The sequence below is a fragment of the Medicago sativa genome, chromosome 5 (genome assembly GCF_051527215.1).
Source record: "Medicago sativa cultivar Bolivia chromosome 5, Bolivia_mono, whole genome shotgun sequence".
NCBI classification, from domain to species: domain Eukaryota; kingdom Viridiplantae; phylum Streptophyta; class Magnoliopsida; order Fabales; family Fabaceae; genus Medicago; species Medicago sativa.
The window spans coordinates 76,539,283-76,550,522 of NC_140753.1; the positions used below are offsets into that span (position 1 = coordinate 76,539,283).

Below are 11,240 nucleotides of genomic sequence, written 5' to 3' on the forward strand. Positions count from 1 at the left end.
TGTCGTCTACTCTTAAATAGGATGCAAAATCGACTTACGAAGTCATTCTTATCCGATTTAACAAGTGTTATATGCAATAATGAAATTATATAAACAATGAAGATAACACAAAAATCCAAAATTTTGATATGGTTGTAAAATAGCGTGTCTTGAATTCGAAGGATTTGGGTTTAAACTCCGTCAATGTCTTGGTGGGAGATGTAAGTAAATACATTTGAAAATGCTCAAGGTAATAGTTTGTTGAATTCAGCTATTGAGATGATAAAAAAAAAAAAGTTATTATATTTGAAAGTATTAAAATGGAAACATACTAAACATTTTATTTTATCTTATAATAATCTCCGATAAGCATCAGCAATTTTATTTCATCGTTTTGGGCAGCGTCGGAAATTGGACGATGTGCCGACATATATGATTCTCTGGTCACTTTCCTATAAAAAAAAAAAATATGATTCTCTGGTCACTTATGAAAAGAATAATTTATTTTTTTTGGTTACTTATGAAAAAATAAATATAAGAATTAGTTCCCTCAAAAAAAAATATAAGAATTAGTTGTACCATTCTCTCAAAAAAAAAGTTGTACCACGTGGGTCATAAAATACAATTTTGGTTCTATATCGTACAATGGTTCAAATAATATAGCCGACATTACATCATCCTGACCAAAAAAAAAAAAAATATCGCCGACATTTATGATTCAAATAAAATTAAAATAAAATAGCAATGAGTTACGCGATGTAGTTTCCATTGGTGTAATGATTTTTTTTTTTTTTTTGGATCGATCAATATTATAATACATGTTTACATACTCCAAACTTAAATCATTAGTTAATCAAAGTTTTTCCATACCTAATGATATATAAGCATATGATTAACCATCATTCCATTCAAGACACATGGATTCCCTAACTATTGCCATTACATTCGCACTATTTTTTATATTCTTCTTTTACAATTTTGTTTCTTTATAGTTCTTCCAAAGTTTCTCATAGCAAAGAGGCTCCTGTAGTTCAAGGGGCTTGGCCAATACTTGGTCACCTCCCACTATTGACGGCTTCACTAGGACCCCATAAAATCTTAGGTGCATTGGCTGACAAATATGGACCCTTATTTACCATCAAGATTGGTTCCAAACGTACTATGGTACTTAGCAATTGGGAACTGGCTGAGGAATGTTTTACCAAAATTGACTTGGCAGTTTCCAATCGCCCTAAACTTGAAGTAACTAAACATTTAGCTTACAATGGAGCCATGTTTGTGTTAGCGCCCTATGGTTCTTATTGGCGTCAAATTAGAAAGATTGCAAATTCAGAGATCCTAAGCCATAGCCGTGTGATGCAAATACAACATTTCCGTGTCATGGAAGTTAGAACTTCCATTAAAGAGGTCTACAATGTTTGGTGTAGTAGAGAGAACAAGTCATCAAACTATGTGTTGGTGGACTTGAAGCAATGGTTTACTCAATTGAGTAAAAACATTGTTCTTCCAATGTTGGTTGGGAAGCGATATTTCGGAGCTACGAATGTGATTGATAAGGAAGAAGAACAAAAATGTATGAAAGCTTTGGAAGAGATGTTGCTTTTGTTAGGGGTGTTCACAGTGGGAGATGCTCTTCCTTTTCTAAAATGGTTTGATTTTGGTGGCCATGTGAAGGCAATGAAAAAATCTTCAAAAGAATTGGACAAGATTTTAGGTGATATGTTGGAGGAGCATCGTCATAATAGGACTTTGAGAGAGAATGAGGTTGATCGTGAGCATCGAGACTTCATGGATGTGATGCTTTCATTGCTTGATGGAACAACAATTGAAGGATTTGATTCTGATACCATCATCAAAGCCACAATATTGGTATGTATTTAAAATTTAAAAAAATTATTATTAAATTTTTTGCATACTAGTTTTGTCACAAGGGTAATTTTGTCATATACATGTAATATATTATATCATTATTTGACTTAGTTAAAAAAAAAAAAAAAAACATGATAATAAAATATACTCCCTCCGGTCTCAAATATAAGAAAAGATTCCTTTTTTAGGTTCATTGAATAATTAATGTATTTGCTTTACAATGTAGACTAGATACATTAACTACTCAATGAACCTAAAAAAGGAATCTTTTCTTATATTTGAGACCGGAGGGAGTACATGATATTTTACACTTGAGGTGCTAGCTCGTGGTAAGCTTAGTCTTGTAACCTAAAGATACAAAGTTCAAATTTCATCATGATGGTTGTAAAATAGTCGTTAGTGACACTTTAATTGATAAAAAAGTAGGTGTCTCACATCTCTACATTTTTTATTAAAAAAAAAAAGTAATAATAACAATATATGATATCAGTTCGTTTCCTATCAAAGTGCACATCAAACTCATAATTTATCAAATACGCATCAAACATATGAATAACTCTCTAACTCTTGCCCTAAAAGAGATTATTTCATCTCTTATCATGCCTTATCTTTATCTAATTATCTTATATTATCCATGTCAATCCTTTAATGATCACCAAGTGTACCCTCTAACTCTTACTCTCTAAAGATACAATCCCTTTGTTTCAAATTATAAGTCGTTTTGGAGAAAAATTTGTCCCAAATTATAAGTCGTTTTACCATATCAATAAATCATTAATGTTACTTTTTCTCTTATACCCTTATTAAGTACTCTATTTTCTTTCAATTATTTAATCTATAAATAAATCATTATTTCTCTTTCTCATATCAAATTGATTACATTTCTTAATTTGTCTGAAACTACCAAAATAACTTATAATTTGAGATGGATGAGTAATTTGAAGTTATTTAAATGGACCAACTCCCCCTTTATATATAAGAAATATGACTCCATTCATGACGTGTACATTAGCATTCTCATCATCTCAAGAGCCTTCTTTATATGAAATGCCTTGTTTTCAAGTTTCAAAGTCAAAACCTTAGCATTTACATATTTCGTGCATTTATTATATAATCAATATTACCTGAGTGTAGTGTTTTTCTATTATATAGTGAAATTTCTACACATTAGTTTACTTTATTTCTTGATTTATACATGATACATTGATTTTTATTTAGACAAACACTAGATGCACACTTGCAGCACTTCTTATGGAATTTGCACTTCTTTTACAGACGTTAATTGGAGGAGGAGTTGACACAACTAGTGTCACCCTTACATGGGCAATATGTTTGTTACTGAAAAATCCTCTTGTAATAGAAAAAGCAAAAGAAGAACTTGACATCCAAGTTGGCAAAGAGAGGTGTTTAAGAGAATCAGATATAGACAAGTTAATGTACCTTCAAGCTATAGTCAAAGAAACACCAAGATTATATCCAGCTGCCCCTCTCTCATCACCGCGTGAATTCTCAGAAAATTGCAATTTAGGTGGTTATGATGTCAAAAAAGGAACCCGATTGATCGTGAATCTTTGGAAGATCCACACTGATCCTAAGGTTTGGCCAGAACCCTTAGAATTCAAACCAGAACGGTTTCTTACAACTCATAAAGATATTGATATTAAGGGTCATCATTTTGAATTATTACCATTTGGATCGGGTAGAAGGATTTGCCCTGGAATGTCTTTTGGCCTTCAAATCGTGCATTTAGCTTTAGCTAGTTTTTTGCATTCCTTTGAAATCTTAAATCCATCAACTGAACCTATTGATATGGCTGAAGTTTTTGGAATAACCAACACCAAAGCAAATCCGCTTGAGGTTCTTGTTAAACCATGTTTGCCTTCTAATTGTTATGAAATTATTATGTGATCTATATATGTAGTAATCATTTGTGATTCATGTTGTTAGTTATGTAATCTTTTGAGATATGTGGTGTGCTCTATTTTCAAGCTATGTAATCATGTGATCCATATTATGTTCGTTATGTAGTCCTTTGTGATATTTGGTGTACTTCATTTGGTTAAATTTCAGTATGAAGGTTGAGAATATCATATGGTCAGAGATTATTTCTCAATGGTCTTTTAGTCGAAGAAAAAAACTCATGATAACAGCCAAATCTTTTTTTTTTTTTTTTACGCCTAATGACTAGAATCTCGCATTTTAAAATGAATAAATAGGGTGTTTAAAGTTCAAATTTTAACCCCTACATATATCAAATATTTGATACTTTCTATAAATTGGTATAATTGACCGACAAAAACTAAAGTTTTTCGAATCATACATACCAGTCTCTTGTTTTGTCTCTCTCTCTCTCTCTCTCTCTCTCTCTCTCTCTCTCTCTCTCTCTCTCTCTCTCTCTCTCTCTCTCTCTCTCTCTCTCTCTCTCTCTCTCTGTATTAATAGTCGATTTATGGCATTAAAGAAATCTATTTTTACCCTTTTCTGTCACAAAAATCAGTTTACGGTGCTGACTGGTGCAGGGTTGAGATCATGGAACTCATGGAGAAATGTTATCATATCTTATCGATAGAAAACCAAAAATCAAATTACTCAACCCATATTGCTTTGCATGGTCCGGTTTTTGGGTTGAAATCTTGGAGTGTGTATTTTTTAAGATATTAAGTTTGAATCCTCCTGCATTCGATTTTGCGTCCGATTCTAGATAATATCCATATTGTGGACCAAGAAAGAAAAGATTTGTGATAAGTGTGGGTCATGTGGTCAAAATTTCAACTATTGATACATTATACTACTAAAAAAAAATGAATTTTGCTCTCCGCCCAGCACTTTTCACTCGCGCCCTGCAGCCATTCCGAAAATACCCCTGCGCTAGTTAACTAGCGCAAGTGTAAAAAAAAGGACTTAAATTTTACACTTGCGTGACTTAAGTCACGCTGCGTGAGTTAACTCACGCATAAATTAACACTTACGTGAGTTAACTCACGTAGGTATTGTTTTTCATATTCAGTAACCATCATCTTCTTCATCTTGTTTTATTTATTTTTCTTCATCTTCTTCCCTCATACCTTCTTTATCTTCTTCATGAACCTCAATCAATGAATGGAGGGCTGAAACATGAGGTGCCTCCAGGTACTTCTAAATTGGAAAAATAAAATAAAATTTCCACAAGCTCACATACGATATACTTAAAGTTTGTCATAAAAAAAACATCAATTATTTGAAGAAAAAAAAGAACGATAGTTTATTGTATATGTGACCAGAGGAAGTATGTAAAAGCAATAGCTATATATCCGAACTAAGACTTAGAGAAGGGTCGTAGTCAATGTTTGGGTAATTGGAAGAGAACCAAGATAGGTTGAATATGATAGTTTTAAGCATAGGAGGTTTGGTAATAGCTATATTGATTGCAATGGTACATACTTTGAATATACATGTCATTTAGTGCTTGAAGGAGGATGTGTCCAGACATTGCATATGGCTTACTCAACGTTGAGTTGCCACTTTGATTGGAAGCTTCCCATATGAATGAAAATTGAAGAACTAAATATGACTCGATCATTTCGGATTATAGCATGAAGAAAAAAGACCATAAAAATTATTGACTCCATTTATGTATGGTGATGGTTACAAGTGAAACAAATAGTAGTCCTTACACAAAATAATGAAAACACTAAAAAGAAAGAATGTACGTAGATCATAATTATAAATACAGTTCATCAATGAAGGTAAGAGAAATAAGAGCAACCATAAGTTGACTCTTAAGTTTATACAGATTCTATCTTCAATTAAGGAGTATGATGTACTTAATAAAGTTAATATTTTGAATATTTACAAATAAGAGCAATAAGAGCAAAAAAGAAAGATGTGGCCCAATTGATCAAGAAAAATAACCCAGATGTATTATGTGTGCAAGAAACTAAGGTAGCAGAGGTGGATAGCAGATTGTGCGAAGGTATTTGGGGAACAAAGGAGTTCAGGTTTGCATTCAAGGCTTCAGAAGGTAGATCAGGGGGGCTGTTGATGATCTGGAATTCAAAAAAATTTAAACTTCAATCCGAGACGATAGGAGAACACTTCTTATGCTTAGAAGGATTATGGGGTGAAGATGATATTCCAGTGGCTATAGTTAATGTATACGCTCCATGTGAAGGACCAAGGAAGAGAGTGCTTTGGAGAAAGTTGTTCGATCTGTTGGCATCAAGACCTGGGTTTAGATGGTGTATTCTCGGTGACTTTAATTCAATCCGATTAGAAACAGAAAGAAAAGGAATTGGTGAATTTAGCAGAAGGGAAGAGATGATAGATTTTGATTCCTTCATCACTGATTCATCATTGGTTGATCTACCCTTGATAGGGAGAAGATTCACTTGGTCAAGACTGGACGGCTCAGCTATGAGCCGTATTGATCGTTTTTTGCTATCGGAGGAGTGGTATTTGCAATGGTCAACATGCTCTCAATGGTGTTTGGATAAGGGACTTTCTGATCATTGTCCAATATTACTACAAGATGAAATAAAGAATTGGGGGCCGAAACCTTTTAGAATGCTCAAGTGTTGGAGTGAGATGGAGGGATATCATAAATTTGTAGAAGAAAAGTGGAGAAGTATGGAAGTTGAAGGGTGGGGCGGTTATGTTCTTAAGGAAAAACTGAAGTTAATCAAGACTCACTTGAAAGATTGGCATAAACAACATTGTGCAAATTTGGTTGGAAAAATTGAGGACTTAAAAAATGAAGTCAACGAGCTAGAAAAGAAAAGTGAAGAATTGGCGTTATCGGAAGCTGAGATCAATCGCAAAAGAGAGGCCACCACTCAATTGTTTAGCCTCTCTAAATTAAATTGTAGTATTAATTGGCAAAAGGCTCGGATGAAGTGGTTAAAAGAAGGTGACGCCAACTCAAAATTTTTCCATCGATGTATGCTTAATAGAAGAAGAGTGAATGAAATAGTGTGCATCGAATCCAATGGAGCAAAGATGACAGAGGTTGAAGAGATTAAAAATGAGATTTTTGAGCATTTTAAAGAAAGGTTCAGGGAGGACAGTTTCAATAGGCCTCGAATGCAACATTTTGACTTTAAACAAATTGAGGAAGAAGACAGGTTGAGGCTGATTGCAGAATTTTCAGAGGAAGAGATAAAAAGAGCGGTGTGGGACTGTGAAAGTTCGAAGAGTCCGGGTCCGGATGGAGTCAATTTCGGATTCATCAAAGAATTTTGGGAGGTGATAAAAGGTGACTTTCAAAGATTTATGGATGAATTTCATTCCAACGGGAGACTGGTTCGTGGTGCTAACAGTACATTTATAGTGTTGATACCAAAGTGTGATAACCCGGTAAAATTGAATGAATTTAGACCAATTTCCTTAATTGGTTGTATGTATAAAATTCTTTCCAAAGTTCTTGCAAATAGACTCAAGGCGGTAATTCAGAAAGTAATATCAGCTCCGCAGAGTGCTTTTTTGGAAGGAAGGCAATTGGTGGATGGCATTTTAATAGCGAATGAACTTGTGGATGAGGCGAAAAGAAGGAAAAGAGAAACTTTGATGTTTAAAGTAGATTTTGAAAAGGCATACGATTCAGTGGATTGGATATATCTTGAATATATGTTGGAAAGAATGGGGTTTCATCCGAAATGGAGAGGTTGGATATCAGAATGCTTAGGCACCACACAAATGTCAGTGTTGGTCAACGGGAGTCCTACAAAAGAATTCAGTGTGGGTAGGGGTCTTAGACAAGGAGACCCGTTATCGCCTTTTCTGTTTTTGATAGCTGCAGAAGGTCTGCATATGATGATGTCGAAAGCGGTTCAACAAAATCGTTTCAATGGATATCAATTTGGTAATGACGGAGGGGTAGTTTCTCATTTACAATACGCAGACGACACACTTATTATGGGAGAAAAGAGTTGGAAGAATGTATGGGCAATTAAGGCAATACTTCAATTATTCGAATTGGTGTCTGGGCTAAAGATAAATTTTCACAAAAGCTTGCTTGTCGGTGTGAATATTCAACAATCTTGGATGGAGGAGGCAGCAGCAGTGTTACATTGTAGGATTGGAACCCTTCCATTCAAGTATTTGGGGCTACCCATCGGAGGAGATCCGCGGAAAGAGGGGATGTGGAAACCGGTAATTGATGCAGTTAGAAAAAGATTATTCGGCTGGAATAACAAATACCTATCTATCGGTGGGAGAATAGTCTTGTTGAAATCAGTCTTGTATGCGTTGCCAGTCTACTTTCTTTCTTTTTTCAAAGCTCCGACAGGTATCATCTCTAAACTTGAATCTCTTTTTAAAAAGTTTTTATGGGGTGGGGGAGAGGACTCTAGGAAGATTAATTGGGTTAGGTGGGATAAAGTGTGTCGTGCAAAAGACGAGGGTGGTTTAGGGATCAAAAATCTGAAAGCTTTCAATTTAGCGCTATTAGGAAAATGGGAATGGAGAATGTGTTCTGAAAAGAACAGTCTGTGGTATAAAGCATTAGTGAGCAGATATGGGGAGTCAAATGGGAGAATCAATATGGAGGGTAGGAATTGTTCGGCGTGGTGGAAAGACTTGCAAAAAATTGAAAAGGGACTGTGGGGATTTAAATTGAACTGGTTCTCTGACAAGTTAAGAAAAGAAATAGGGAATGGGGTTGATTCGAATCTCTGGGAGGATCCTTGGTTGGAGGGGGTGCCACTTAAAATTAGATATCCAAGGTTATTTGTTTTATCCGAAGAAAAGAATGCTTGTGTTAGGGACATTGTTCGATGTGAAGGGGGTGTGAGATTATGGAAGTTTAGTTGGAGAAGAGACTTATCGCAAGAGGAATCTGTTTGGGAAGAGGAAGTGATGGGTAAAATTCAGAGATTAAATTTGAGTCTTAATGGAGTGGACAGATGGGTTTGGTCAAGGGGATCATATTCTGTAAAGGAAGCTTATGATACAATAATGGAGGGAGGGGTGTCTGAGGAGCAGAGGAGATTAGCAGCTGCTTGGAATGGTTTGGTCCCGTTGAAGGTTGCGGTTTTGGTTTGGAGGTTGTTTCAGAAAAGGATACCTTCAAAGGATAATTTATGTAGAAGAGGAGTTCTGACTGAGAGTCAATCCGGGTGTGTAAACGGATGCGGAGTGGTTGAAACTGCTTCTCATTTATTATTCGAATGCCCTACAAGCATAAAATTATGGCAAAAGATTCTTTTATGGCTAAATCAAGCATCTGCTTTACATAATAATGCCTTGCAAAATTTATATCAGTTTGCTGGTTTGGCAGGCAGGGGCAGAGTTCATGAGGCCCGTATTAGTGTTATTTGGTTTGCTTGTGTCTGGATTTTGTGGAATCGCCGTAACGAGATGATTTTCAGCAATCTAACTAGTTCGGTGGATGATTGGATAGATGAAGTAAAGACTCTATCTTGGAAATGGACAAAAGCTAAGGCGGTCGGGTTCAACTATTCGTTAAGTGAGTGGTTTTTACGTCCATTGGCGTGTCTATAACTTGTTGGAGTTTATGTTTGTGCAGGACTGATCTGAATTTATCTGATATCCTTCTCAGTTTATAGCTGTATCAGTCTGATTTTGAGCTGGTTTGATGCCTTCAGTTTTGTGGTTCGGTGGCTTTTTTGTTTCTTAACTGACAGCTACATCTTTGCCTATCCTCTCATTTGGTAGTTTGTTGTAATTGTGGCTCAATAGCAGCTCTATTGTCTCTGTGTTTTGGTTGTGTGTGTGGCTTTTTTCTCTTGGTTCTTATTTTATTGTGTATGCCACCACATTTCAAACTCTTGTATTCCCTCTTTTGATCTATTCTTAGCACTCCTTGTGCATAGCATAGATCTGTTTAATTTAATTTTGCCTTTTCAAAAAAAAAAAAGTTTACTAGTATATGCCACAAACAAAGATGTATAATGTTGTACAATACATTAACTGGAGAAGAATCTTTTCCAGGATTGCCAAGGAAGAAATCCACCTGAAATATATAGCATATGAAGAAATGATTTGTGAGGCTATCGATTTCACACAAGTAATTAACTTACCTTAAATATTTGAGAACCAAAAAAATCAATGAGAAGTAGCAAGTTTCTAATTGTCATTTTAAACTAAAGCATGATCAAAATGATGATAATAATGCTTATAATCAAGATTAAGAGAATTCAATAAACATACCACATTCTGGACAACGAAAATAGTTCTTATCCCTAAAAACAAGTCCTGATCCTCCACACATCTCACATTTTTTTTGAGCAATCTGTAACAAATATTCAAAATTGATGACAAAAAACACACAAGAATGAGATTCATAATTTATGAGAAAGCAATAATCAAGCAAATAAAGTGACTTACAATTCTCTTGCTAAATTCAATCCCTGCCACCACAAAAGGTGTAATCCCAGCTACAAATTTCAAAACAATAAAACACACAAAATCAAAAACCCAAATAACACATAACACAATACAATACCACCTCTTTTTTCCTTTCCAAATAGCCTAACTACGAAACTGACACATACTGAGTACTTAGAAGTGAAGAATTACAAGTTAGAAACTTCGTCTTGACATATAAAATATCTATACAATTTTTTTGCCATGTGAGCTAAATTTACTAGCCTAGTCATTCTCTAAGATATTACCTATAGTTCCAACCACAATTTGCCATGTGATTTCTACAGGAGCTGGATCAAGTACTGTGGTTACATCACTCACAGACACAACACCTACCCTTGTTCTTCTTTTTGTTGTTGTTCTTGCATTCTTAACCCCAAAATCACAGGTTTTTCTCACAGCTAAGGAACAACAATTATGTGTAACTATGTTCCTAGCTTTGGTAGTAGTTAAAGAAGGCAGAGAACAGCAAACTGAAGCTTCCATAGTATCACTTAATTAACAACTAAAATCCAAACTCTTTTTCATCTTACAAAATTCACAACAATAACAAGATGTTTGTTATATGAAAAAGAGGCTACGTGGGCCTTTTCAGCTCACAGTCTCACGGCCCCACGCAGCCACACATTAATATTATCATTTTTTTTATGGAAAATGTTAACTACAGCCCCCAGAACACTCTTTAAGCATTTTAATTAGTAAGTTTTTTATGAAAAAGTTGTGTATTGAGTACATTGAAAATTGTAATAGTTGATTTTTTAAAAGAATAACTGTTAAATTTAGGATGCTTAAAGAGTGCCCAGAGGCACTCGTTAACTAGATCCTTTTTTATAAGTAATTCTTCACAAACACATACGAATAGTTTTGGCCATTGGGTACACATTAAAATATTTTTTTAATAATGAAAAAGAAATTGATAATAAAATGATTTAGTATTTTTGAGAATAACTTTTTTATGTGTGTGACCAAACACTATTCATTTGTGTTTGCGACTATGAAAGAATGTCTCTTTTTTTGGTAGTGATGAAAGA

The 11,240-nt window shown here is 34.7% G+C and overlaps 1 protein-coding gene and 1 pseudogene across 3 annotated transcripts; one reads left to right on the forward strand and one right to left on the reverse strand.

Annotated features, from left to right (window-relative positions):
- The first annotated feature begins 889 nt into the window (after positions 1 to 889).
- LOC146925144 (cytochrome P450 82A4-like) lies at positions 890 to 3,933 on the forward strand (annotated as a pseudogene). The gene is made up of 2 exons (XR_015010419.1): positions 890 to 1,848; positions 3,124 to 3,933. The product of XR_015010419.1 is annotated as a cytochrome P450 82A4-like (transcript).
- Positions 3,934 to 5,538: 1,605 nt separating this feature from the next.
- LOC146925145 (uncharacterized) lies at positions 5,539 to 10,768 on the reverse strand. Of its 2 annotated transcripts, XR_015010421.1 has the most exons (5): positions 10,458 to 10,768; positions 10,171 to 10,220; positions 9,994 to 10,075; positions 9,699 to 9,796; positions 5,539 to 5,684 (listed from the first exon to the last, which is right to left on the reverse strand). XR_015010421.1 is itself a non-coding variant. In XM_085710103.1 (4 exons), the coding sequence occupies exons 1-4, from the start codon at positions 10,693 to 10,695 to the stop codon at positions 9,750 to 9,752; spliced, it is 417 nt and encodes a 138-aa protein (XP_085566229.1). In that variant the 5' UTR covers positions 10,696 to 10,768; the 3' UTR covers positions 9,695 to 9,749. The 2 variants fall into 2 exon arrangements, 1 of the variants encoding a protein (XP_085566229.1); XM_085710103.1 differs by lacking the exon at positions 5,539 to 5,684 and having other exon boundaries at positions 9,695 to 9,796.
- Between the last annotated feature and the right edge of the window lie 472 nt (positions 10,769 to 11,240).

Excerpts from the sequence above, each read along its gene's own strand:
- LOC146925145 (XM_085710103.1), bottom strand. The coding sequence starts at position 10,695 with ATGGAAGCTTCAGTTTGCTGTTCTCTGCCTTCTTTAACTACTACCAAA. Across the intron at positions 10,221-10,457 it reads AATTGTGGTTGGAACTATAG|CTGGGATTACACCTTTTGTG; the intron begins GTAATATCTTAG and ends TGAAATTTGTAG. Across the intron at positions 9,797-9,993 it reads TTTTCGTTGTCCAGAATGTG|GTGGATTTCTTCCTTGGCAA; the intron begins GTATGTTTATTG and ends TATATATTTCAG.